Consider the following 27,454-nt stretch of genomic DNA (forward strand, 5'->3'; position numbering starts at 1 on the left):
TTACCTTTCATTTTGTAACTGTTATGGGAGGGGGTGTCAATTTTATTCTCATGGTCAGGGTGACCTTATTACAGTTGTTTTTACAATGTTTCCAGATTATTTAAGTTATTCTAAGAAGGCTTGCCTGACATAATTCATGCTCTTCTAAATTGCACTGGGCAAATTCAGAAAACAAGAATGTTTCCAAAAATGTATAGATATCTATTCCTGCTACTGTAAATGCTTAGGTTTGAAAATTACTATGTTTCTATAGATAACATTTAAATACACACATTTTAGGTCACACTCAAACATTTACAGTACAGGATATGTGTAAAAAGGTGAAATATTTCACATTAATATCTTGCTGAAAGACTGACTGTATTTGATTTTTTTGGCAAATACATCAAGACAGAACACTGATTTTATGAACTTTTAAATGGATATACATTATTTTGTTTGCAACTTGTAATAAAATTTAACTTCCAAATAAACAGTCAATTTTGGGAAAAATACAGAGGAGAAATTCTGGTATTTAAACCAATACTCTCATCTCTTCCAGTGACATGCATCTTATTACTTCAGAGGGGTTAGTGCTTAGATGTCAGAGTCAGCGTAGAGGACACTCGAAAGATCTGGGGGAGCATATTACTCAGCTGATAAAACATTTCCTCAGATATAGTCTGTAAAAATGAAGACAACAAAAAGCATTGATTTGTTTGCTATAATTTGGATGAGTCAAACCATTCTCTCTATATTCTCCTCTCTCCTCCAGTACTTTACTCGGTATTGGAGTCTTATAGCAGCACATCTACCATCCAGATGAAGTTTCCAGCCACTCATGCTATGACTAGGGCCCTACTTGAATCATGGGATGATCTTCAAATAAATGCACATGAGTTGAGGACAAGAGATGGAAAATCGCAGAAAAGTAATAATGGACCTTTGTTAATAGCAGTAATTTGGAAAAGCTAGAGTAGACCTATTTGCTTAAGAAAAAATTGCTGGAATAATAAACACAAGTATTATGTTATGCCTGCTAATTTTTTTGTAACCAGACATTTTGCTTCAACTATATTACTTTTTTTTTTATTTTATTTTTTTAAGTGACCAGTACAGCATAAAATTCAGGAAATTAAGTCTTAACACAATGGCTATAGAAATCAAGACCAGCCACATTAGCCTTTTACATTTTACAGGTACTAAACGTTAGTGCAGAACTAATTGCATGCTCAAAATGCATGCAAAATTGTGATCTGTGCAAAATACGCTAATTAAAAACAAAATTGTGGTGGAAGCCTAATATTGCAGTATTCGTAATTTCCACAATATTGCGAACAAAATATGGTCATAGCTATAACCTAATTCTAGTCATTAATACGACAAAACCTACTTGCGAATATTACCCTGTATTTACATTAGTAAAATTATCTATTTAAAGAGGATTTCTTCCTCCAGTCACTAACTTTCTCTTAAGTAGATCTAGCATAGTCCTTTTCATGATTTCAGATTGGTGTCTCACTCTCTGAATTCCAAAATTAGATCTGATTTTGCGAGTAGTCTACTCTTGATTCTCACTGCCTAGAGGCTCATAACTTTGTGTTGACAAGAAATTTTTTAAACTTATGAATATGCTTCCAAATAATACTTCCTTCCAGTTAACTTTGAAATGTATACAACTTTAAGGACCAGAGCAAATGAACAAAACTTAGCACTGATCACAACTTTTGGATGACTTCCTGCTTCTGAAGATCATCCAGAATTCAAACAATTTGGTAGTTATTAACAAACAACTTTGTAGTTCTAGTGCACGTCTTTTGGGGCCTGATTCAGTGGAAGCATGATTGGGCTCTTGCCACACTAACTTTCAAAGATGCTGGAGAAGACCAACTGAAAGCTTAAAATAAAGTCATTTAAGCTTACACTCCATACTTTCCAAAGAAACTAGCAGTAAAGTCATATCTTTATATTAATGATAAATATGTATCCTCTAAAACACTGTGAATTCTGACTCCAGTTATCTGATGTGTCTGTTATTAAACAGAGATAATAATGATACATCCTATAATGCCTTCTATCTGTGGCTGGCAAAAAGTGGTTCAAACATTAAGTGTCACAACACCTCTAAAGCATGTATTATTCCCAATTTATAGATGAGAGAACTAAAGCAGAGAGAGGTTAAGATTATATAGAAAGGCTAAGGCATAGCAGGGAACAGAACCCAGATTTATCAGCACCCAGAGCCCTGTTCTATTTTTGTCTCCTTCTAGGCCATACCAGGAGTTAATTTCTCAATTTAACCTACCTGCGGTACCAGAAATTGTACGGTCCGAGAAATTCCTCCATCCCATGAAGCCATTTCCATCATGAAGCCTAAAAGACAACATTCACATATTTACATACTATATGCATTAGGTTTTCCTTTTAATGACACTTATCAGAGTGTGGTATACATTTACATATATAATTATGATTTCAGCAACCTGGTGGAGCTGCATAAACCGGATCAGCACCTCTGGCCCCTTAGTTTTCACTAGCCTGGCCAACCTGCTGGTTCAAATCTCTGGTCAGCGTGGAGATCCTGATGATCCACTATGAAGAACACCATTCTAGTCTTGAAGGGTGTGAAGTTCCAGCGCTTGAGCAAACTGCACAATCTGGTGCTGGTCAACATGGAGCTGCAGTAGGCATCAGAAGATACTTTCTGGATCTGTATTATTTTGACAGCTTGCTTTCAACAACTAGCTATGCTTTCTATAGAACTCTGGTGTGAGCACACCTGGAATATTGAATTCAGTTCTGGGCACTCTAATACCAGAAATAGATTGACAGACTGGATGCAGTTTGGAGAAGGGCAATAAAAATTATCATGAGGAACTGATTTGTGAAGAAAGAGCAAAACATGTAGATTGGCTAGCTGCTGACATGGTGTTTATAGGACAGGGGTTCCCAAAATATGGACCATGGACCAGTATAAGTCCACAATACCATACTGCTGACAAAAATATGTTAAACACTTTCCTAATAGTATTTTTCTATGGTGCTGACATAGGGATGTAGTATAATTGTGAATGAGCATTTGGCCCCCACCTACTGGCCCCCACTAAGAAGAAACTGGCTAACTTCTAGTGTAGGGGGCATAACATTCAACTAATATTTGAAGGGTTTGAACAGCAAAGATGGAGAGGAATTATTTAAACGTAGGGCACCGGAGTACAACCAGTAGTAATAAACAATAATAGATAAATAAAAAAAGGGAAAAAACTGAGGCTAAATATCAGGAAAATTCCTGCTCATTCACCTCTGAAATAATCTCCAAAAAAATTAGTAGACGCTCCATTGTGTGGGTCATTTAAAATGTCAACTGAATGAGATACTGGAAAATATACTGTGAAGGAACAATTCTGCACTGGCAGATAGATGTCTTGATGATGTAATGTGTCTTTTTTCATCTTTGTCTTCTAGACTTAGTCCTTGTCTACACTTACCGGGGGTTCGACGTATGACGATCGATGTAGCAGGTCAGATCGCTCTCCCGTCAATTTCTGTACTCCACCTGAACGAGAAGCGCAAGGGGAGTCGACGGGAGAGCATCTCCAGTCGACATCGCGTAGTGTGGAACCCGCGGTAAGTAGATCTAAGTACGTCGACTTCAGCTACGTTATTCACATAGCCCAAGTTGCATAACTTAGATCGATCTTCCCCTTGTAGTGTAGACAAGGACTTAGACCTGGTCTACACTAGGAATTTACAGGCATATAGCGAACATCTCTCAGGGGTATGAAAAATCCACACCTTTGAGAGACAGATCTATACCAACCTAACCCTCTGTGTAGATAGCTCTAGGTGGACAGAAGAATTCTCCTGTCCATCTTGCTACCACCTCTCAGGGAAGGTGGATTACTGACGCCAATGGGAGAATCCCTCCCGTCGGCATAGATAGTGTCTACACTGAAGCGCTTACAGTGGTGCAGCTGTCGCGCTCAAGTATAGACAAGTCCTCATATGACAAGTGTGTGTTAATATTACTTTTTTCCCCTCTGTTCTAATACAGTATCATGTGTTCATCACTTTTTAAACAGGAAAGAATATAGAAAACATACACATTAATGGGAAAGTTGTGCCAACAGATACAAAATTACTTCTGACGCTCTATTTTGAATTCCTCACATTTTTCATCTCTTTTGCGACATGTAATTTTAAGTGATTTCTGCTGACAGTGAATGTGACACAGAATAATAGGTGAAGCATGCACTAACCTTTGACACATTTAAACACAAGCTCTGCCCTCTTTAAGCACCATGGTATAGTCATTTCCTTAAAAAAGAAAATCTAATTAAAAATTGGTTTAAGTTAATAAAAATATAACAAAAGTATCAACAAGTGGCTCAAGACAATAGCGTTGCAAGACAATGTTTTTTCTATCAGGTCTTTAATATTTTCGTGTTTATCTTATTCCAATGACTTTATTACTCCCAAATTGTCTTTACAGTCTCTAGCGTTATGACCTTCCAAACCTGCTCATTTGCTGAACACAATTTTCTCTACCAGAAAGCAGAAAGTTCTCTTCTTAAGCGGAGGTCTCTCGAATGTCTCAGGCCATAGACCACATTTGCTAATGTTTATTGATCTGCTTCATTCTTTTCAAATAATATCATAGACAAAGAACACTTAGTTTTCCAATGCATTCTGGAAATGTTTATTGTTATGGATTACCACAAAAACTCAGCTACTGAGTTATTTACAGTGCTGAGACAGGCTACTCTGTGAACAGTGCAATATACATTTTTAAGCTGAGATTTTCAAAGGGGGATATTGATGAACAGCTCCCATTTGTCTCAAGAACATTCACATGCACTATTACCATAAGCGGCTTTGAAAATCTCAGCTTTCAGGTATTAGGTACAATTAAATTGCTTATATGGTCAGATCCATACTTTGGATTGCTAGAGTAAGGATGTGTTTAACAGCCTAACTGCAGACACTGAATTTGTTGGTATTCCTTTTGAGGACCTCTAGCTATGACCCTCATACTATGGCCACTGGCATACTAAAAATGCCTTGGGCAGATAGGTCTTGTGTTGGGGTTGGATTTATATCACAAAATAAATTCAAAAATTCAAGTGATACAGATACAAGAAGAGATGGAGAGGGAATTTGAAGCTTCTGTTAAATACCAAGATTAGGTATGGTACCCTGCGCCTATAACGTTTTCCAAGAGGCCTGGCTAATAGGGACTTGTCAAATAAATTTGAGATCTAGATAAAAGTTTAAACACTGGGGAACATTACAGATGCTCCCCAACTTACGCAAGCATTCCGTTCCGGAATGCCTGGCGTAACTTGAATTTTGCCTAAGTCGGGAACATATACCCGACAATTACGCAAAAAAAAAAAAAAAAAAACCCCAAAAACCCAACTGTTTCTAGCTTACGGAACTTTTTCCATAAGTGCGGGTTTGCGTGAGTTGGGTTTGCGTAACCCGGGGAGCGTCTCTACATGAATTTCGGACATTCCTTGGAATCTAAGCCAAAAAATGGAAAATACTATTTTTATCTCACTTGTAATCCATCAGTGGCAGATATATAAATGTCAATTTTATTAACCTTATTTAAAAAGAATCATTCCTATGATTCATACTCTGGAACTTCAAAAGATAAGCACCTCCCAGTATGAACAGAACTGTGCATATAAACATGGACTTGCCACTCTACATACCCTTCCAAATTTCCAGTTTAAGCACTTTTGTATTCCATAAAACCAGCAAATGGTTCTAAATCTGCACAGTGTAAATGACAGATTGTCAAACACCACATAAAGAGCATCTCTACAGCGGGGGGGGGAAATCAGCCTTATTTTAAAAGTATCAAACTTCTGATCATTTGGTAACACAAATACAGTTCACCCTATATGCTGCCTCAGAGGGTTGCTGTAAGCCACAGTTCCCACCTACACTAGATACAGTGGATCGTTAAAAAAAATCTAGAGAGTGGCGGTAGAACCAACATCGTAAAATGGTAACATTTAAAAACAATTTTCTCATGATGCAAATCCTTAGCATCTGTTTGCTTTGCCCTTAGATTACGCAACGAATGAATCAGATAGCACAATGCTGGACAACAGAATATATATTTTTTCAAGCTTTCCGGAAGAAATACTGGGTCTTCATTGTAATTTATCTGCCTACACAGGCTGTCTGTCACATGTAAGGTAGGCGTTTGTTGGTGGTTTTGATCCCTGTTTTGGCCTAGTTTAAAAACCAGTGTCTAAAAAGAAAGGTCCTGTTGCCCTGAAGGCAAATTAGCAGTAGTTTTGCAGTCAGTAAGGTCAAAAAACATTTGATACCTTAAAAGGACCTACCGAAGAAGCAGGATATGACACCAGTTCTTGGACAGTGTCAGAGGAGTACAGATGTTAAGTGTTGGGGACACTCACGGAAATAACAGATTGAACACAGAACGCCAATGAATTAAACCCACAAAAACTCAAATATGAATTAGAACCTGAATCATTACTGTGTCATCTTTAAAAGTGATATACTCATGATTTCACTATGCTATCAGGTTATTTTTTACATGTAGAGTATTCCACTAAGGTTCATAAGGCTACTCAGACCAGATGGGCAGGGTCCTATGTGCCAGTGTATGGGGTAAAAAAGATACTATCATTCTGGGTTGAGTTTTGATTAGTATCACTCTAGTGAGGTACAAGAAGTGTTCAGGGAGCTATGGTCTGCAGTCAGTAACCATGATCTCATCCCTGTCTTGCCCTCTAAAATCTATCAAAAAAAGAGCTTGATTTGTTAGGAGGGCCATTGTCTAGGACAGAGGTGGGCAAACTACGGCCCGTGCGATCCTCCTGCCCGGCCCCTGAGCTCCTGGCCCGGGAGGCTACCCCCGGCCCCTCCCCCGCTGGTCCCCCTTCCCCGCAGCCGCAGCTCACTCGGACCCCGGTGCTCTGCGCTGTGCGGTGGCGACGGCATGGCTGAGGGGGGGAATCCTGTCTGAAAGGAGTTCAGCCAGTAACAGCGATAAAGCACGTGATGAGAGAAATCTTTGCTTTGAATTCACTTTGCTTGATAAGTTAGGTATTAGTTTGTGTTTTAGCTTTTATTTCTTTGTAACCAATTCTAACTTTTATACCTTATTACTTGTAATCACTTGATCTATCTTTCTGTAGTTAACAAACCTGTTTTATTGTTTTGTTTAAACCAGTATGTGTTTCGATTGAAGTGTTTGGGAAGCTCCATTTGAGATAAGGTTTGTGCATGTTATTTTCTATTAACAAAATGACTGACTTTCTATGAGCTTGTGTTATCCAGAAGGGTACTGGGCTGTACACCACACACATTTCTAGGGGCAAGTCGGGGCCTGGGAGTTTGCTGGTGTCACTCTGACACTCACATTCAGGAGTGGCTGGCTAAGAGCACTCATAACTCATCTGGGAGTAATTTACATGCTAGAGAGGCTGTGTGTGAACAAGGCCAGGAGTGGTTGCAATGTAAAAGGGACCCCAGGTTGGAGAACTGAGGGGACACAGTTGGCCATCAGTTCCAATTGTACCCTGGGGAATGTCACACAGGTGCTTAAGTTTTTACAGCATCAGGCTCTACAAGGGCTAAAAATAGAGAGTCAAGTCCTGAAGTCTCTAAGCAGTTCTCAGTCAGGCAAAAGTCCAATTAATTTCTATATATTTGCCTTAGTAAGGACCGGGCTACAATAGTTATACTCTGACTAAATGCGAATTTGGTAGCTGTCTCATATAATAGATATATCTAATGGAAATGAGGAGTGGAATTGTTTATAGTGGTACAAGGGCACATACCCAAAATAATCTGCAAAAATTATACCAACAGCCAGTTTATGCTACAGGTTGTAAAATCTCCATTTCTACTTTTTGGACTTTTCAGAAAATGTTCTGCATCCCTGTAATAGTCACAAAAGGTGCCTGACTGACACCCCTGAGAAATGTTCTGCTTTTCTATAGAACAGTAATACAGGCAACAGAGGCCACAAAATATTCCTCCTCTCTCTATCCATGGTAGCCACAACACCTGAGGAACAAAGCAACAGCTCTGAGCTGAGGGGGGAAGAGAGGGGATCCTGTCTGAGAGGAGTTCAGCCCATCTGCTCAGACTGCCAGTTGTGGTGTTTTCAGTGATGAAATGTAAACACCCGTCCATTAGGAAATAGCATGAAGTTACCTCAGGTTATGCAGCACACAGGACAGAACCGGGTTTGCATGCATTGAAGTCTACAGAGTGTACTTTTTAAAAAAACCAGCAGTATTATTATTACAGTTATTTGCACTGCCATATCACCAAGGGGCCCCAGTTATGGACCAGGATCATTAGGCACAAGTGAAACAGGAAAAGCAACTTTTTTTTGTGACATTCACTTTATATGAAGTCCCAATCACAGTAAAAGAGAAGTCACCCTTCATTCAGGTGAATAAACTCCATGCAGTTGCTAAATTATAAAAATCCATCTATAAAAGGGCTTTTTTTTTTTTTTTTTTGCAGAACAACAAAGAAAGCTCCTGATGAATGCCTGTCACAATGAAACATCTCAACATCTCTGCAGCTGTGCTCCTGGTTAACCACTTTACAAAAAAAATTTTTTTGCGTAGGTGGTAAACACAACTTTAGAAAACAAGGTTTCCAAAGGCACCAAGTTCAGATTAGCTTTCAGAAATCTGATATGGTTCATTTCCCCCTGTCAAATGTATTACAAAAGTTGTATGTTTTAAATTAGGTCAGCCAGCTGCAGTAATTTGTTTGTTACCAACAGTTCCAATTCAATTCACAAAGTATATCAAGGATGAATATATAGTTTTGCCTAAATCTACACATACTATGCTGGTCATAATGTTTATTCTGCAAATGCTTAAACCAGAAAACCAATACAAAAAGGGAGATAAAAGAAATTAGCATTTAAGAATCTAAAGAGCTAGGTGTTCATTCTATTCTTCAGTTTCACACATTAGAACATGTCTTTTAACTAGGATCCCATCAGAAAACGAGGAGCAAGTCTACACTACAGTGCTAAATTGGCACAGCTGCACCGATGCAGATGCACTGCTGAAGCACATCTGGTGAAGACATGCTATGCCAACAGGAGAGCGATCTGCCATCAGCATAATTACTACACCTCGGCGAGAAGCAGAAGCTATGTTGGAGGGAGAGTGTCTCCCACTGACATAGCGCCGGTGTGAACCGTGAAAACTTGCGTCGCTTGGGGTATGTGTGTGTGATTTTTCACACCCCTGAGTGACGTAAGTTACAGATGCTCCCTGACTTATGCAAGTGTCGAATTTTGTGTAAGACGGGAATGTTTACCCGACAATTACGCAAGAAAAAAAAAAGCTTACGGAACTTTTTCCGTAAGTGCGGATTTGTGTAAGTTGGGTTTGTGTAACCCAGGGAGCGTCTGTATATCGACTTGGGCTATAGTGTAGACCTGCCCTTAGAGTACAAGGACGGGGATTTTTTTTTTTAAATGATGCAACTGAAAATAAAACTGAACTAAAGGTTGAAGAAAATCCACAAAATATATCACAGGAATCAACTGATGTTCTCCCTCCCTAATTAAAACCTAAGACTCAAGTTCTGATAACCAATCTCCATGAATAGACTTATGCCTGCATAGATCAACTCAGGTTTGCAGCCTGAAAAAAGGTTTATATCAGAGATAAGATTTCATTTTTAAGAGAGTTAATTATCTAGTTCTAAACTTTTAGGTTGAAGTATATAATTATGCACAACATTAACTGAGAGTTTCCTAACTTTTGCACAATTACATCTTTTACAATAATAGGTCTTGATCCTACAAAAGAATCTGTGCAGACCCTATGTCTGTGTGGAGTGCCATTTAAGTCAGGATCCCTACTGGTGATTCCTTTGCAGGACTAGGGTCAGATTGATTAGTTTCTGAAGAAGGAATATGCAATGCTAAAAGTGGCGTTTTAAGTTAGGTTGTTTTTTCCTCCCCCCCCCCTTTTTCTTTTAATATAAAGACTGAGACCATCCTGTACTATCTACAAATAATAAATAGAACACAGAGCTAAACAGTGCTAGTACGCTCTAAATTTCTCATCTCCACTCTTTTTCAACCAGCATCAATGAAAACTGGGAGTATGGCACAGCTACTGTAGAGCTTTCTCAATTAGACCAACAAATGTAGGAATATGCTACTTTTCTGAGTGCAAATATAGAGGTTAGATTACTCGGTGGTTTTGTTGGGGTTTTTTTTTGTTTGCTTTTACTTACCTCTGACATATCGTGTACCAATAGAAGAGGGATGCTAATTGTAGTAATATCATGTGTACAGCAAACTTTGAGAATATTTCTGAGGCCCATGATCGCAGGATCCCGAGCAGTAATGTTACCAGACCTTACATTATCATCCACACACAGATGAAAAGCAACATGAATTTCAGAAAGATTTGAATGGCGTGTGATGTAAAATTCTCCTGCAAAATAATGAAAGAGACAATGTAATCTCTATCATGCTAGTAACCTATACTAAATACAAACATATATAATAAACATCAAAGCATGCTGGGAATGACATGTTTTAATACCAATGGTCTGAATCCAATGTGGTGTGTAATGCTCCTTTATCAAATTAAATCAATTGCTGTACTTCCTTACTGCTATTTTAAAGACACAAGGCAAAATGTGCCCATCTAACCTAGATCAGTAGCTATAAATAAGAAAAGACACTAACAGATGTAAAAACCTGCGGAACAGTGACACCCATCCCCTGTTCACATTGACCCAAGACTTATTTCCATGCTTTTCCACTGTATTTAGTTGGCATCAGAGATCTGGTGTAATAAGGCACGACAGTGCCAATATAGACAGATATGATCTATATGTGGTAGAAGACGTCAGTAGAGAAAAAAAAATAAAGAGGAGGTGTAACAGTGAAAACATATACGCAAGCAGTGAAGTGCAGACAGATGTGGGAGGCGGAAATACCCAAAATGGATGGGTTAAAATAAAGGCTACAAAAAGCCTGTGGGAAAGGATAGTGGGTTATCTAACAGGAATGTACAGGAAGATGAAGCGGGTTATCAGAGAGCATCAAAATTAAAAAGAAGGTTTAGTAATGGGGGTTTGTTTAAAAAGTGCCTAAAAACTATTTGTCAAAAGGTATTTTTAGACTTGGTGGAACACAGTTTTAATCCCCAAAGTGGAGGAAGCAATGAAGGGCAATGGAGTCTTGGATCTGATATTAGCCCAAAGTAACAGAGATAAAGGTGTGAGGAAATTTTGGGGACAGCCACCACAAATTAAGATGCTAATCCAACAAACAGATCCACTTGGGTATAGCCCTATTGAAGTCAAGAGGGAAATCTCGGGGGGGGTCACCTGCGTGAATCTCGTTGCAGGATTGGGACCTAATTATAAAGATGGGATATAGAAACAGCATCAGTAGGATGCGGATTTTCATGAACAAAATATTTTTGAAATTAAGGATATTGTAGGCATTGTAAAAGCGGCTAACAAGCCAGTTGGAAAGTGGAGAGAGAAAAGAGGGGAGAACTTAACACTACTCTTCTAAAAATGTTTGTATTTTGTGTGACTGGTGGTAGAAGTGGCCGAAGGAAAGATATGTGAATGAACTGGAATACAAGAGAATTATAAATTATAAAGGTAAAAGGGTCAATAGAAAGGAAAGGAGGTGTGTGCAGCAAAAACAAAAAAACAAAAAACAAAACAAAAAAAACCGCAGACAAAGTAAAGGAGGCAAAAGGAAAGAATACTTGTGATGGGAGGTGGCAAGGGAAACCAAGTTCTGAGTTGGGCCCTTTGGTTCTGGTAGGCTAATTTCAACACTGCTTACGCAAAACAAGGGAGAAATGTTATTCTCCCTATAGGGCTGGTCTACATGCAGTTTGTACATTCATTTAACTGCCCTGGTTTAGAAACAGCTTTAGTGAAATCAGTGCAACCACCACACCCCCAGCGTGGACATCTTCACATCAGTTTGAATGTCTTTTAGCTTAAGTTGGCTTGTAATTAAACTAAACTAATTTAATTGAGTGATTTTAAAAAGTGTCCACATTAGGAATTACCCTGATTTAACTAAAGCTGTTTCTAAATAGTGCACAAATTGTGTGTAGATGTTCAAATCATTTCTACATAAACTTTTCTTACTAATGGGACAACACATACAGAGAAGCAATGAGAGATTTCCTCCTGAAGTCCCTGGTTAAATAAAGCATTTAAGAATATGCTTAATTTTAAGTGTATGAGTAGTCCCACTGACTTTAGTGGGACTACTCATTTGCTTAAAGTTAAGCACATGCTTAAGTGCTTTGCTGGATCACAGCAATAGTGACTAGAATCAACTATTTTAAAAGACAATTGTTTTCTGAAAATATTTCAATACTCCTTCAAATATTGTAAGGTGGGTTGTTTTTTATTAGCAAAACAAATCTTAGGCACAGACTGGTTAAGTGACTTTCCCAAAGTCACATGGCAAGTCAGTGGCAAAGCTGGGAATAGAAACCAGATGTCCTGACATCCAGACCCGTGCCTTAACCACAAGAACACCCCTCCTCTCTTATTCAGGGCAAGCTGTGTTTAGTTTCAAATTTGTGCTCTGAATTTAGAACTAGAAAAATATGTATCTATAAAGCACAGTCTGCTTTAAAAAAAAAAAAAAATACAAATCCTCATAATAGTACTCACCAGGCAAAATATTTGATTGGTTTCGTTCAATGTTCTTGGACTTATCTTCATTTCCACCATTTCTGTTTACTGAATCTGTATGTAATGTAACCATTAAATACTGTATATTGTATATAAGCTATTACATTAGCCTTGGTAAACTGACATTAAATATTTTCACTCATCACATTTTAAGAATTTAGGAGCTGATCCAAAGCCCTCTGAAATTAATGCAAGTCTTTTAATGGACTTTAGTAGGCTTTGGATCAGGTCCGAATTGCAAAATCATCTCTTTGACTTCACTTTCACACAGCAGTCCTTTATTTAGGCGTGCTCCGAAAACCAAATGCACTCAAAATATAATAGAAACAGAATGCTATGAACAGACTTGGAAGGAAGAAAGATTGTTATTTCACTGTACTTGCAAGGCACTCAGATACTATCATGTTGGGGACGCATAAATATATAGTCACTCTAGGCCAGTGGTTCTCAACTCACGGCCCACCTGCGGCCTAATCAGCACACAGCTGAGGCCCATGTAACATCCTCAGGGCCATACAGGTAGTATGCATACTGTGTGGATGTGGCCCACATAACACATAGAGCTGCATATGTGGCCCAATATGGTAAACAGGTTGAGAACCACTGCTTTTCTTTCTTAAAGCTGCCCTCTCCCCCCTTTGTCTCCTAATTCTCATTTATTTTTATGGTCTTAATTCTCTAAAGCAGGGATCAGCAACCTGTGGCACGTGGCCCGCCAGGGTAAGCTAGTTTGTTTACCTGCCACGTCCACAGGTTCAGCCGATCGCGGCTCCCACTGGCTGCGGTTCACCGCTCCAGGCCAATGGGGGCAGCGGGAAGCAGCGGCCAGCACATCCCTCGGCCCGCGCCACTTCCCGCAGCCCCCATTGGCCTGGAGCGGCGAACCGCAGCCAGTGGGAGCTGCGATTGGCAGAACCTGCGGACACAGCAGGTAAACAAACCAGCCCGGCCCGCCAGAGGACTTACCCTGGTGGGCCGTGTGCCAAAGGTTGCCAATCCCTGCTCTAAAGTCACATTAGAGTCTTACAGACAAGAGGAGAGCAGTAACTTGATTTTTTTTTATTTGCAAACAGGAACATAAATTTTTATGGAAGCCCATTAACATATAACCAACAATTTACCATTCATTTTATACAAAAAGAATGTAAAAGGAGTGTAAAAATAAGAAAACAACAATGATTTACTACATGAAATGAATTACCAGTACTACTTTGTATCAAGGAAAATTATGGAGATGTTTACATAAAACCGGAAGTAAAAAAATTACTGAAAACTATTTTCATAAGACTGTCTACTACAACATGCTGGTTCCTAAAGGAAAATAGTTTCTCTATATACTTTTGTGAGCCTACTCACGTTACTGACCCACTTAAAAACCACATAAGTACTTCTTTGCATGAAAACAAAAGTATGAGTACTGCCTCAACAGCATGTGGTTGAAGACTTCCTGTCATTTTGTGCAATCTCTTAGCCGCTTGTAAATACAAGGTAGAGGGGTGAATGATGCACTTCCCCCCTGGTCCTCATGTTAGTTAGGATATTCTCTTCTTTACTACCCAATGGTTGTGAAGGAAAAAATCGTAACTCCCTCCACATTATTGAAATTTCTAAATCTTTAGACAGAAAATAAAAAAAATAAATCAGACTAAAATTTGTCCATTGCTATAGGCAGGCTTAAATCAGAGAGCGGGAGAAGGTACGGCATGCCAGAACCTTTCCCAAGCTGCCACTTTGTGCACCAGAATCTCAAGTTTTTTTTTTAAATTAAGTCTTTTCTGTTAACCAATGCCGCATTGTGTGCCCAAGTTTACAGACAGACTGGAACAATAGCTCTAAGAGGGGTGAATTTCCCCATTCATCACACAGGGCATTAATTCAGTTGCTGGTGTATTTCAAGTATAACTAACATCTCATTTTGGCCTCATGAATGTGGAGATACAGCCACTTGATTGGAGGGGAGAAAAATAAGATGGAGCCAAGGCATCCAGGAGAACCTATCTGTATATTTGAACACCACTGAGAGGTAAACAAGCCTAGAGGACATACACAATCATATTTTGATTATCTGCTCAATCTATCACGAGTGGCCTCTCAAGCAGGCAGCTTCTTTTGTGGGAGGACACTGAAAGAGTACCTCTATCTTTTTTCTTTTAAAAATTTGACTCCGGCTATACAGAGTTTGTGAAAATGTCATAACTATTAGCTTTTCTTACAGTATTTTCTTTTAGGGCTTGAGCCTACCTTTTGACAGGACACACAAAGATGTTACAATCGTTACAGGATACACATGCATGAGTGTAGAAGCTAAGGATATATGGCAATGTGCACTATATTAAAGTGCACATTTGAATCCTTGATCTCTGCTCATCAGTAGCTTGGAAAGGGATAATACTAATGTTGCTCCAGGCATTAACAGAGGGACTGGTAAAAGTTATAAAATTGTGCCAGATAGCTTTCTCCACACCAGGACCAAAGCATCTAAAACTAATTCAGTGCAAGATAGAGTAAACAATATCAAAGAAGACAATTACTCTTTGCCTACTACATAACAGATATTGGATCCTGTCTTTCGGAGATCTCTAAAGATTTAAGTGAAAAGAAGAGAAAGTATCTAACAGATGAATGTTTTTCTGCCTACATATGAACCTTTAAAAAGACAAATTAAAAAGAGAGCTGGCTGAATTACTGCTATGAAGCAAAGTAAAAGTAACTTATATTGGAAACCACAGAAATCCCTAATGTTTCTGTCTTCTCTGAGCTCTCTAGCTTACTTTGATTGCAAATTTTGTACGTTCGTTTCAGACAATCATAGTTTGGCAGACCATTTATGCTTCAAGAGACAGAAACGATCTAATAAACTACTGTGTATTTATATATCACTCATCTCTCCCCCCCCCACCCAATCCCAAAGTGCTTTATGGAGGTACATCCCCATTCTACATAGAGGGAAACTGAGGTACAGAGAGGTTAAGTAACTTGCCCATACAGACACACACAAAGCATTTAGTCACAGGGATGTTCTATTTCAAGAAAAATAATTCTGATTGACACTGACCATGCTGTCTTTTTGACTTACTGCTGCGTTGTGCTCTAGCATAAAGTACAACCTGCTGCACAATTTCAAGCTGCTCTTGAATCCCAGGAAAATGGAAATCTGTGCATTCTTGGCAAACTGTTGCAAAATCTAAAAGAAAGTAAGTTTAAAACACAAGTTGCGGCTTTTGTCTGCGAATATTATATAATTTTGTGCTAGTACTCCAGCAAGCTAGTGAGAATAGCAAATGTATCTACTGTGCTCCACTTTAAATTCAAACAATTTACAAGAGAGCTAGAACATTTTTTAAATAAATGGATTATTTAAAAAGGAAAATCTTCGAAGACTGATATTACATACCAAGTAACCTAAAAGACCATGCCTGAACCAAACAAATACTGTGTGCATAAATTAGTTTTCTCTCTTATTTTGTAAGACATATAAATTTGAATGCTGTAACCTCTTTTGTTGGTACCTACCATAAATATTTTAGTGAAATGTGTCAGAGTGTTAGTTACCAACAACTGGTATGACTACTAGTGTAAAAAGTTATGTGCTGCAGACAAAATGAATTAATAGATAAATTTCTCACACAACGTATCTAGGAAGCCAGAATCAGAACCCTAGTTCTCCAACACCAAACACACAGACCTTACAACTACAGAAGAGTGCCCCAGCTGGTGGCAGACTCCTTATCCTCTCTGTGAACAACAGTATGCATCTCCTTAGATCAAAGTGCAATTTTGGTTCAAAATTAATAGTATTTCAGAGGTGCATAAAGGCTCCAACTAAGATCAAGACCCCATTTTGCTAGGTTACACACACACACACACACAGTTCCACTTGTTTCAATGGGACTACTCCCATGAGCAAACATAAGGATTTAGAAATCTTTGCAGGCTAGAATATACACATGCTTCACATGGATAGTTCTAAAATATCTGCAACACGGGGGCTAAATAAGCGAGACTATCAAAGTAAGTTATAAGACTTTCTTTCTTCTACTGTACTGAGCACACTGTCAACCCTGAACAAATAACACGGCCCTGATCCCACAACGCTTACTGCATGGGCAGATTGCTGTGCACCTATGGAGCCCCATTATCTTCATTGTGGCTCTACAGTCCACTTGTAGATTTATGTTGCAGGATCGGGGCCTAAGAATTTTCCTCCAGTCCCTCTCTAAATAAAAGTCACCAGGTTCAGGTTTTTATTTGTTATTAAAAACAAACTGAATGGGAAAATACCTTCAAAATGTGTAGAGTGCACACGGTGCTTTTGCTATTATTCGCTAAATAAGGAAGCTAATGATTGAAAAGTTAGGTAGTAAGCATTTTTATATACCTTGTTGACCTCCATGGTATGTGACCAGGTTAATCTTAAGAGGGCTTTTGGGAATGTTTCTTAAGAAGTAGTTTTTAGGCAGAAGACATTTTCCCCCCTTAGCTCTAAGGTCTAATTAGTTGCTGCTATATATGATAGAAGTTGCTGCCTTTTTAAATCTTTGTTTATTATGACTTCTAAATAATTGTCAAGGACATCTAGGGATTAGGACAAGCAGCTTTTTGTCTGTTTTGATAAACTGAAATAAGTAAAAAATAATTATTGTGAGTATAAAACATACTTTTAGGATCTGAAGCAGCCTAGAAATAGTAGTAATGGCAATTATATCATGCTGCAGTTTCTTCTGCTACTCTGTTTTTATTCTCTTGGAATACTTTACTTCTCACTGGAAGTATTTTTTAAGGAAAGGATACAACAAGATGTCAGGGACAGGAGACCCAACCAGTAACAGTGGCTCTGGCCAAAACAAACATTTGAAATGTAAACATTTTTGTACTGAATTTCAGGAGGAAGCTGGGAGAGGTCTGTAATGCGGTTCAGAGAATCCCGATGTGGCCAAGATTGGAACTGGGGCAAATAAAATTTCAGTTGCCTTGCCCACAGTGGCTAACCATTTATACAAGTCTAGCTATTTAAAAGGAGTGCTCTCACAACTGCTACCAGTTCCGTTTTCTGGAGCAGAAAGCACATACAACTTTCACTGACTTCCACTCAAATCTGCAGTGCTCAACACTTCTGAAACTCAGGCCTATTTATTTTAGATGCCTAAATATGGATTTTAAAGCCTAGCTTTAGGCACCCAACTGTGAAAACCTTTATCTTTGTAAAGATATAGGCAGTGCAGCACACTCTGGAAATACTATTAATTATTATTATTATTAAGCAAGTTCCAGAATGGGCAAGTGAGAGAGGGATCCAGACACTTAAGACTATTTTAGTAGTATGTTGGAGGACAGAGATAAGATGAAGCAAATTCAGCTACAAGATTTGAGATCTGTCAGATAAAGAAAGAAATGGAGGACTTGTGGTAAAATCAAGTTTTATAGGAATTGCTTCTTTTTGAGAAGGGATAGGGAGCAAAAGTAAAGACTGCAAGGGTAACTTTGGTGTTCGCTTCAACAATGCACTGAATTAGATGACTTACCTCTTTTGATGCCACTGTATGAACTGATTCGGTTGTCTACCAATAAAACCAGGCCACAAAGAGAAGTTGAATAGAGTGACAATGCAGTTTGAAGTCTGTGAAGCTTTACTCCACTTCGGTGATTGCGTTTGTGTTTACAGAAGTCCAGTATATCAGCTCTCAATAATCTCAAATTATGCATAGTTTTCAACTGGGCTCCTGTGTAGAAAGCAAACCCAAAGAGCGCTAAATACAAACAACTTCAGATATATTACTAAATAACAAACTAGAATATTCATTGCTATCAACCCTTTAATGCTCAAATATGCATTGTGTATGTGTGTGACCAAAACTTAGAATGGAGATACACAACAAATAATCAAATGAGGGTAATGAGTGCATTTAGCATCTATAAAGGTGTCAAGATTTTATACAACGGATAGTAGCAATTTACAAGACTAAAGGGTCTGATAAGACCATGTGTGTATGATAGAGGCAGGTAAATCTAGGCCTCTAAACAAGTCCCATCCTCCACCATGAGACAGAGGAAGAAATATGTAGGTTGTCAGCACATGTCAAATATTAAAAAAATACAACTGCATAAACAAATTTACACTGTTCATTTTAAATATTTAATGTTTGGAAATTCTTTTTTGGAGTTCAATCCAACTCTTAACTTTTGTCACTGACTTCAACAGACGCTGAATCAGGCTCTAGGTAAAAAAACAACATTTTATCTGTATCCTGAAATTTTCCCTGGAAAGAGTTTTTCAGTTAGCTACTTGGCAAGGCTATTGTTTAAATACAACAGATCAAGATGCCTTATTCTAGGTATTATATTAATACTTTGTCACTTATTCTCAGTTCTAAGTATGATTCTGTATAATTATACTTCAGCTTAATGGCTTCTTGAGAATTCAGTGCTCAGTTATCTATGGGATCATGTTATTATACTTACCCAAATGAATAGTAAAACTTTCTTCTAACTGTCTCTGCTCTTCATAAATTCTTCCATTTCCTTCTACAGATTCTCTCAGCTGACTGGGTTGAACCTTAATTTCCTCACTGAAATCCATTAAAATACATTTAAAAGCTCTAGTAGGTTTATCATTAATGTTCTTCTTTTCAAAGGCAGAAATTTGTTTTGTTTTGTGTTAGGGACATACAAGTTTTGCCCAACTGATCTGTGGAAGCCAAAAGGCTGCATATAATTTGCACGAAACAGAGCAGATTGCTGCAGCCTTATAATTAAAATACAGCGGTATGGCCCAGAGAGATTCCAAATCCCAGCTCTATCCTAAACTGAGCAGAAGTCACAGATTCCACTATAAAGAGGGGAGTTTTAAGATAAAAAAAATATTGGATTTCCCCTCTTAACCTAGCTGTTGAGAGCATCCAGTAAATCATTCTGCAGTTGCTGGATTTTATAAAAATCCATTTGTGGATGTTTTAAAATGGAATATCAAAGGAATGTGAGCTTCAAATTAGACCTACTTTTAAATCGTTACAATCTGGTAGGAAAGCTTTTAAACACTCCTTTAAAAAAAGAAAAAAATCCACCACTGTTTGCTCATAATGAATGATATGAAAGTCTCGATTTCTTTTGTGGTACATTAAGAACACAAGCTCCCCTTGCTGGATTCCCCGGCAGAAGACAAACACTGTTTCCAGAAAACAGTGTTGTCAACATGCTTAGTGCAGCTCATGCACAAATAAATAAAGCATGTTTGTTTCTGCAACATTAAAAGACGACTAAGACATAAATGTCACAAAAAGGAAAAATAAAAAAGTAATGAGTATCAAGTTGAATAATACTGTATTATTTTTAAAAACTGAGATTTAATTTTTATTCTCTCCACTGTGTAAACAGCATCTTCCAAATCAATTAAAGTTAATCATTAAACACTTTTCAGTCTCCTCTCACAACTGGGTGCAGCTGAAACAGTAAGAGATGGCATGCTGTATTAGCACTTTCCAGGTGCCCCATCTGTTTCTGCCTAATTAAAGCTTTAATTAAAAAAATTAAGACTCCAACTTTTGTAACTGTTAGTAAAGATCTCAATCCTATGAACTCTTGTGAGTAGTTCTATTAAACTCAACAGGACTACTCCATCCACAAGCATTTGCAGAACTGGGGCCTAAGTTGGCGTAGCTCCATTTTTGGGTACCACCTGACTTGAGCCTTTGTGTATGATTTTCAGATGTGCTAAGGACCTACAGCCCTTGGTACTCTGAAAATCAGAAACAAGGGTCAGAAACTCAGCTAGTATATACTGACAACTCTGGAGCTACACCAGCTTACACCTATAAAAAACCATCCATAAATGACCTCAGAATGCATTCTGGAACATTATATTAGAAATATACATTTTAAATAGTAAGGTAAAGTAGGAAGACACAACTTAAAGACATAATTTAAGCCCATGCAGAGTGTTATATATTTTCTCTCTTCTATAAAAGAACATGTGATGGTTCTATTTTCAGTGGCTCTCAGCCTTTCAATATATATTTTCAATTTAAATGACTATTAGAGAACAATTACTAAAAAGCGAGTCCTGTAAATTACTGTAGTTGAACAGAAAGAATATTTAAAAGAGAACTTTACAGCAGAGATAAATACCTGATTGAGCTGTTGTTGGGATTTTTTAGATCTTGATGAAGTTTTATCACCCATTCCTGATACTCCTGTTTTTGGATGGCGGTGGACTGTTTTAGTTCACTGGTCCATTTATTCTCCAAAACCTAAAAGTAGACATCATTCCAACCAATTCATTTTTAAGACAATTCTTTGCATGATTTATTCCAATTCACTGAACTTAATTTACCTGTTGGGATTCAAAATGCTGAGCAGCCAACGCATTTACATCTTGATCTGTTAGCGTCTTTCCTAGTTCTTGCATCACCTTATCCATTTCTGCTCCTTGTCTAAATCAGAAGCCAATCATTTAGACCAATGCATAGTTACATTAAGTAAACTTTCTGGATGTCTCTGCCAATGTTGAAAGTTTAGCTACTTATAGCTGTGAATTACATCATCAACATTTTCATTCTCAAGGTAGGTTTAAATATAAAATTAAGCTTGAAGGCAAAAAATCAGAAATCCAGAGCCAAACCCACCCAACTTATTCACATAAGTAGTGCAAGGGACTTCACTGGGAATATCTGTGTAAAGCAAGCAGATTTTTATGCAACTTTTTATCCAGTGCTAACAAACCATGTGTAGGATGGTTTGTTAGCATTACATAAATGCTATTGGTTGACTCCTTTTAAGAGTGAACTTTTTACACACTGTTTGAGGATCAATAACACCAACCATTTTTTAAAAAGTAAATTTCCACATGTGCAGTAGCAACTTTTCAAATCTCAGCATATCAGAAGGATGTCATTGTTTTGTTTGTTGAAAATAGTTTAAATACAGTTTATTTTAATCTTTTTCCCTTTAAAAAAATAAAGCAGGTGAAGCGTGTTAAATTAAGCAACCTGGATACTAAAATCCTTTTTACAGAAACAGAGCAGGACAGGCTTCTCCCAATTCTGAGTTGGAGGGAGTATCTGTTGTGTTGAAAGGATAGTTTAATTTCTGAACCCGTTCAGTCCTGTGAGATTATCAACTGGTAGTGTTTCTGTGATGTGGATACCTAACCACCAGAAACTGGACTGAGACTACCAAATCATTTTATATTGAACTAACTTCCAGTGTGAGCTACGTTCAAAGTAAGAAAGATTCAGTATCACATAAACACCAATCTAAGCCAGCTCAGCTAAACTCTCCTTTCCTTTCCTTAATCCTCTTTTGTCACTTGCCTCATCGTTTCTTTTGCAGGCACACTTTTCTCGAAGGAAAGATCAGCTCAACATAGCACAGAACTGGCAGCAATACCTTGCACAAAACAGCTATTTAAAACCTAGGGACAGGGTTTTCGAATCAGGTCATGTGTAAATAGAATATATAATGCCTACATTCAATTGGTGTAACTTCAATAGTCCCTTACATATGAAGATTCATGGTCATGCAAAGTACATGAAAATAAATTCCACTGAAGTTAATACACAGTTATGCCATAGCAAAGCTCTGCAAGATAGAATGTGGAGTTATTTCCATGTGCTCTGTTTCTGCTTATACATACATGTGATTCACGGAGAAAATAATTCACTAGTAGTCAGAACCTCATACTATACCCATATTGTAGCAATTTAATGTCCCCATAACGGTCATGAATAAAGTAACTTCATACTGGGAGAAAAAACTAAATAGGTATGCATGCACTGTATAATGTGGGCATAATATCAGAAAGTTGAGGTTTTGAGACATTTACCTTCACTTGCTACTCAACAAACTATGTAATTGGGACACTTTGGTGTTAATACAATGACGCTTGACAACTGTCCCTTTTTAACTAATATTTTATACTGTTATATATTTTTCTGTGTATTAATGTTTCAGCTTAAGCTTTTATTTCTGCTCTAAAGAGGAAAGCATTGCATATACTTTCCCTAGTGGATAAAGAGGTTTTTTGCAGCTTTTCAACAGTCTATCAGTTATCTAGAATCCAATGTTCCAATAATATGTATTATAAGCTATAATCATTGGCTGGAGTGGAGGTCTTTTCTCCCTCTTTTGATGTGAGGAAGTTGTTGGTTTGCATTACTTAAGGCATGTTAAAAGGTACTGGACCTTTTGTATAGGGGCCTTTTTGTGTTTTCTAGACTCTAAATAAATAAATGTTGCATTGTCTATATACTACATTCCTTTTAAAAATACAACAAGAACATAGTGATGGCCATATTGGATCAGACCAACGGTCCACCTAGCCCAGTATCCCATCTTCTGACAGTAGTCAGTGCCAGATACTTCAGAGGGAATGAACAGAACAGAGAACTCTTCTCAGTCTGCTTTGGACTTAACTATCCTGAGTAATTTTGTATTGTCTGCAAACTTTGCCACCTCCCTGTTTATCCCTTTTTCCAGTTCATTTATAAATATGTTGAACAGCACTGGTCTCAATACAGATCCCTGGGGGACACCACTACTATTTACCTGTCTCCACTGTGAAAACTGACCATTTGTTCCTACCCTTTCTTTCCCGTCTTTTAACCAGTTACTGATCCATGAGAGGACCTTCCCTCTTATCCCATGACTGCTTACTTTGCTTAAAAGGGTGAGGGACCTTGTCAAAGGCTTTCTGAAAGTCCAAATATACTATATCCACTGGATCACCCTTGCCCACCTTTTGCTGAGCCCCTCAAAGAATTCCAATATATTGGTGAGGCAAGATTACCCTTTAAAAAAGCCATGCTGACTCTTCCCCAACATATCACGTTCATTTCTGTGTCTGATAATTCTGTTCTTTACTATATTTTACTTTCAACTAATTTCCCTGGTACTGCAGTCTTATGGGCTGTAATTACCAGGATCACCTCTGGAGCCTTTTTAAAAAATTGGTGTCACATCAGCTATCCTCCAGTCATTTGGTATAGAAGCTTATTTGACAATAGGTTACATACCAGTTAGTAGTTCTGCAATTTCATATTTGAGTTACTTCAGATCACTTGGATGAATACCATCTGGTCCCGGTGACTGACTACTGTTTAATTTATCAATTTGTTCCAAAACCTCCGCTAGTGTCAACCTCAATCTTGGACAGTTCCTCAGATTTGTCACCTAAAAAGAATGGCTCAGGTGTGGGAATCTCCCTCACATCCTCTGCAGTGAAGACCAACGCAAAGAATTCATTTAGCTTTTCTGCAATAGCCTTGTCTTCCTTGAGTGATCCTTTAGCATCCGGTGGCCCCACTGATTGTTTGGCAGGCTTCCTAATTCTGATGTACTTAAAAATATATATATATTCCACAATGTATGTGGAACTTGAACATATTAATGTGATTCAGATTATCTTAGCTTTTACATTTTCTAGCTTTTGATTAGACTCAAATTTGAAACAATTATTACATGCAGTTACATTTTTGTATTTTAACTGACCTGTACTCTTTTTAAAGAAGGAAAAAGCTAAAATAAGCCTTATATTGCTAACTGTTCATTTACAGAGCTTGTAACAGAGTCATATAGAAAACATCAGGTTTAATGAGACATTTTAAAAATACCTTTCTCGTAATTTTTTCAGTTCCACGTCTCTTTCACTTATTAATTCTGAGATACTAACAAAATAATTGTGTTCCAGGTTTAACAGAGTTTCAGAAGCTGGAGAGTGTATCAGATCATGGTACACATCTGCAAAATCTTCATCCCAGCTGGGTTCTTCAGGTCTTGCATGTTCTAATGTTGTCTAGAAAGTAATAAAGTCAAATATTTTAAAGAATGCTATGGAAATTTTTAAACAAGCACACAGAACCAAAGTCACTTAAAATGACAGAGTTAATTTTTGTGCCAAAGTACACTGTTCAAAATTTAAAATTTTCCTTTTCTAGTTTGGCTTCTCTCCCCCATCTACTTTTATCTTTGAAATTCTCTCTTTCTCCTCCATTTCCCCATTCCATCTTCTGTTTCCCCTTAATTTCTATCACAACCATTCTCTCCCCCAGCACATTAGGGTGGAAATAATAGAACAGGGGCTGCTCAACCTCCAAATGTGGATGAGCTGATAACCCTACACAAGATTCTCTACCTGAAACTGAGTTTGAATAAAAATGATTTATCATCTACCTGCGAGAATACTTTTTAAAAAAAAAATCAGTTAAATCATTTCCAATTGGATCTCTCCAACAAAAATTCCTACTGATCTGTGTAAAAAAAGGGGCCAACACATCAGTATCAATAGGAAAAGTCTTAGGCAAAGTATAAGGATAAACTCTGCCCCCATTTACATTTGTTCAACCCCATAGACTTCAATGGGAGTTGAACCCTGAGGGCTCATTTCTGCAAACTCTTACTGAAGTAGTCCTTTCATGGATAGTTCCACAGACATGATTAAGAACTTGCAGAATGAGCCCTCAGATTTTATCTGAATAGCCAAATTATCACCACGTGGGGTGACCAGTAAAACTGAATTTCAGTGTAATTTCTAATGCTGCCTACATACATTTCGAAAGACTACACATGTAGCAAACCTCTGGAAATTCATATTTCAGACTTTGTCTCACCTCTGTATAAGCTTTAGCCCAAGCATTTGCCAGCTGGTGCATGTCCACTTCTCCTGATTTCACAGCTTCCAGGGCCGCCTCTGCTTCTTTATCATAATCTTTTATGGATTCTCCTTCTATGAACTGACTAAGAGATTGCTTTAAGTCTATTGTAATAAGAAAAGAATGTGTCATCAACCAGAGTTTACTTTGAATAGTTAAAATAAAAGGAAATTTCTAACAACTGCATGAACACGTACTTAAAACTGCTAAGTTTACTTGACCACATTCCTTCCTCATATATTAATATGCAGTCAAACCATAAAAACAGCTAAATATTATTAAAAATTCCTTTAAAAACATTTTAGAAATAGTATCATTTTGCTTAGTCTGTCACAGCACATTAATACATATAATACTGATCATTTACAAACCCAATTCTCACCATTTTCTATGAAGCACGGTAAATTGTGCAGGAGCATTAGACGTCCATGCAAGTGACTGGCATTCTCTTGCACAGGAAATTTGAGAGGCACTGTAAGCACTAAGCGCTGATTTCCAGCATTGAATTTATATAAAAACTCTCTCTCTCTAGTGCAGGTTTTTCCTTTATTGGCCTTCATCTTCTTTGGTTGATTTTCTGCATAATAAGCAAAACAGCATGTTGTATCTTTTATATATTTACATATTTCAACTGTTAACAAAGAGAAACACAAAACATGATTTGGCAATAATTAAAATATTCAGGGAAGGGGACATAATACCCAACATTTTAAAAAAAATGGGTGCCTATATTTAGGGCAGGTCTACACTATAGCTTAAGCTGATATAACTTACATTGCTCAGGAGTGTGAAAAAGTCTCCCGGCGAGCAACGCAGCTTCTGCTTCTCGCCAAGGTGGAGTAATTATGCCAACTGGAGAGTGCTCTCCCATCTGTATAGTGTGTCTTCACCAGATGCTCTACAGCCGATGTAGTACCATAGTGTAGACTTGCCCTAAGACTGCTAAAAATCACATTTAGGTACTTAAATAAGTTGCTTGATTTTCAAAAGTGCTGAGCACCTGGAAGCTTCCACTGATTTTAGTGACTAAATATGGATTTAGCACCCATTTCTAAAAAAACGTGGCTTAGGCCCCCAAACTCAAACATGCTATTGGGGTAGTGCAAATTACCATAAGTAGCCTTGCTGAAGTCAAACACTGCGTCCAATAGTATGCATTTTTGTATGTTCAGACCCAAAGAGACCATACATGTTAATTAGGATTTCACTTCCTCTTAATGCAGATATATTAAAACAGGGAGGGAATATTTTGGGTTAAGTGTACATTTTAGAATAAAAATTGTTTTGAGGAATTTATACAAACGTAATAGAACAATTTTAACAAGACCTAAGTTACAAAACCTAAAATGAATATGTTTTCATGAATTTAAAAACACCACAAATTAGAATACAAAGTGGGTATTCACCCATGCAAGCTTATGCTCCAATACCTGTTAGTCTATAAGGTGCCACAGGACTCTTTGTCGCTTTTTACAGATCCAGACTGGTCCAAGAGAACAGAAAGTGAAACTGGCTAGTTTATTGTCATATCCAAACTTGGTGAAGTGCAAAAAGTAAACAATAATTCTTTCACTTTGTATAACCACATACATTAATGAAACAAGAATGGAGGGGAGGAGGGACCATGTCCCCTGTGCTTATGTGAGCAGAGGGGGCCTGATGCAGATAGAACTTCTCTGGCTGCATTAAAAGAGATTTGTCACCTGCAGGACACCATCCTACTATCAGTGGGAAGCTGCACCCTGGGATTTTTTAGGGTGGGAGAAAGAAGAGGTGGAGAAAAGCTCTCAGTTGCACCACTGCACAAATGAAGGAAGGAGTTAATGATGTCTGAGATTTTACCCTCCTCTGACACACTGTCCCCTGTGGCCTAGGTTAAATTGGCGATCAGACTAAATGATCCTTTCCCGACCTGCAGCGCTAGGAAGGTTGAATGAGAGCCAGGGTTTCTGTCCACACGGGCCAGCACAACACACGCGTTAGAGCCCCGAGCCCGGCGCTGCCCACGCTCGGAGTGGCTCGCGCGGCTCGAGGCACCGGGGTTCGTTCGGGGATGACGCAGCCCCGGCTCCGGACAGAACATCCGCCCGCAGCGCCCAACCCTGGCCGCGCGC

The 27,454-nt window shown here is 38.1% G+C and overlaps 1 protein-coding gene across 1 annotated transcript; it reads right to left on the reverse strand.

The window, feature by feature from the left end:
• On the reverse strand, positions 1-26,173 carry FERRY3 (FERRY endosomal RAB5 effector complex subunit 3). Its single transcript, XM_065416607.1, has 14 exons — positions 26,115-26,173; positions 25,723-25,917; positions 25,299-25,444; positions 24,303-24,484; positions 21,026-21,125; positions 20,821-20,942; positions 19,159-19,265; positions 18,222-18,419; positions 15,755-15,883; positions 12,679-12,753; positions 10,246-10,448; positions 4,239-4,296; positions 2,285-2,352; positions 1-662 (listed from the first exon to the last, which is right to left on the reverse strand). Exons 2-14 carry the CDS (start codon positions 25,898-25,900, stop codon positions 570-572), a joined length of 1,659 nt encoding a protein of 552 aa, XP_065272679.1. The 5' UTR covers positions 25,901-25,917; positions 26,115-26,173; the 3' UTR covers positions 1-569.
• Between the last annotated feature and the right edge of the window lie 1,281 nt (positions 26,174-27,454).

This window comes from Emys orbicularis, chromosome 1, assembly GCF_028017835.1.
Source record: "Emys orbicularis isolate rEmyOrb1 chromosome 1, rEmyOrb1.hap1, whole genome shotgun sequence".
NCBI lineage: Eukaryota > Metazoa > Chordata > Testudines > Emydidae > Emys > Emys orbicularis.

What these genes read in the sequence shown, in the direction of transcription:
- FERRY3 (XM_065416607.1), bottom strand. Translation starts at nt 25,900, where the DNA reads ATGAAGGCCAATAAAGGAAAAACCTGCACTAGAGAGAGAGAGTTTTTA. An exon ending in AAGTTTTACTATTCATTTGG is followed by an intron (nt 18,420 to 19,158) that starts GTAAGTATAATA and finishes CTTTCTACACAG; the next exon opens with GAGCCCAGTTGAAAACTATG. An exon ending in TACAATTTCTGGTACCGCAG is followed by an intron (nt 663 to 2,284) that starts GTAGGTTAAATT and finishes TCATTTTTACAG; the next exon opens with ACTATATCTGAGGAAATGTT.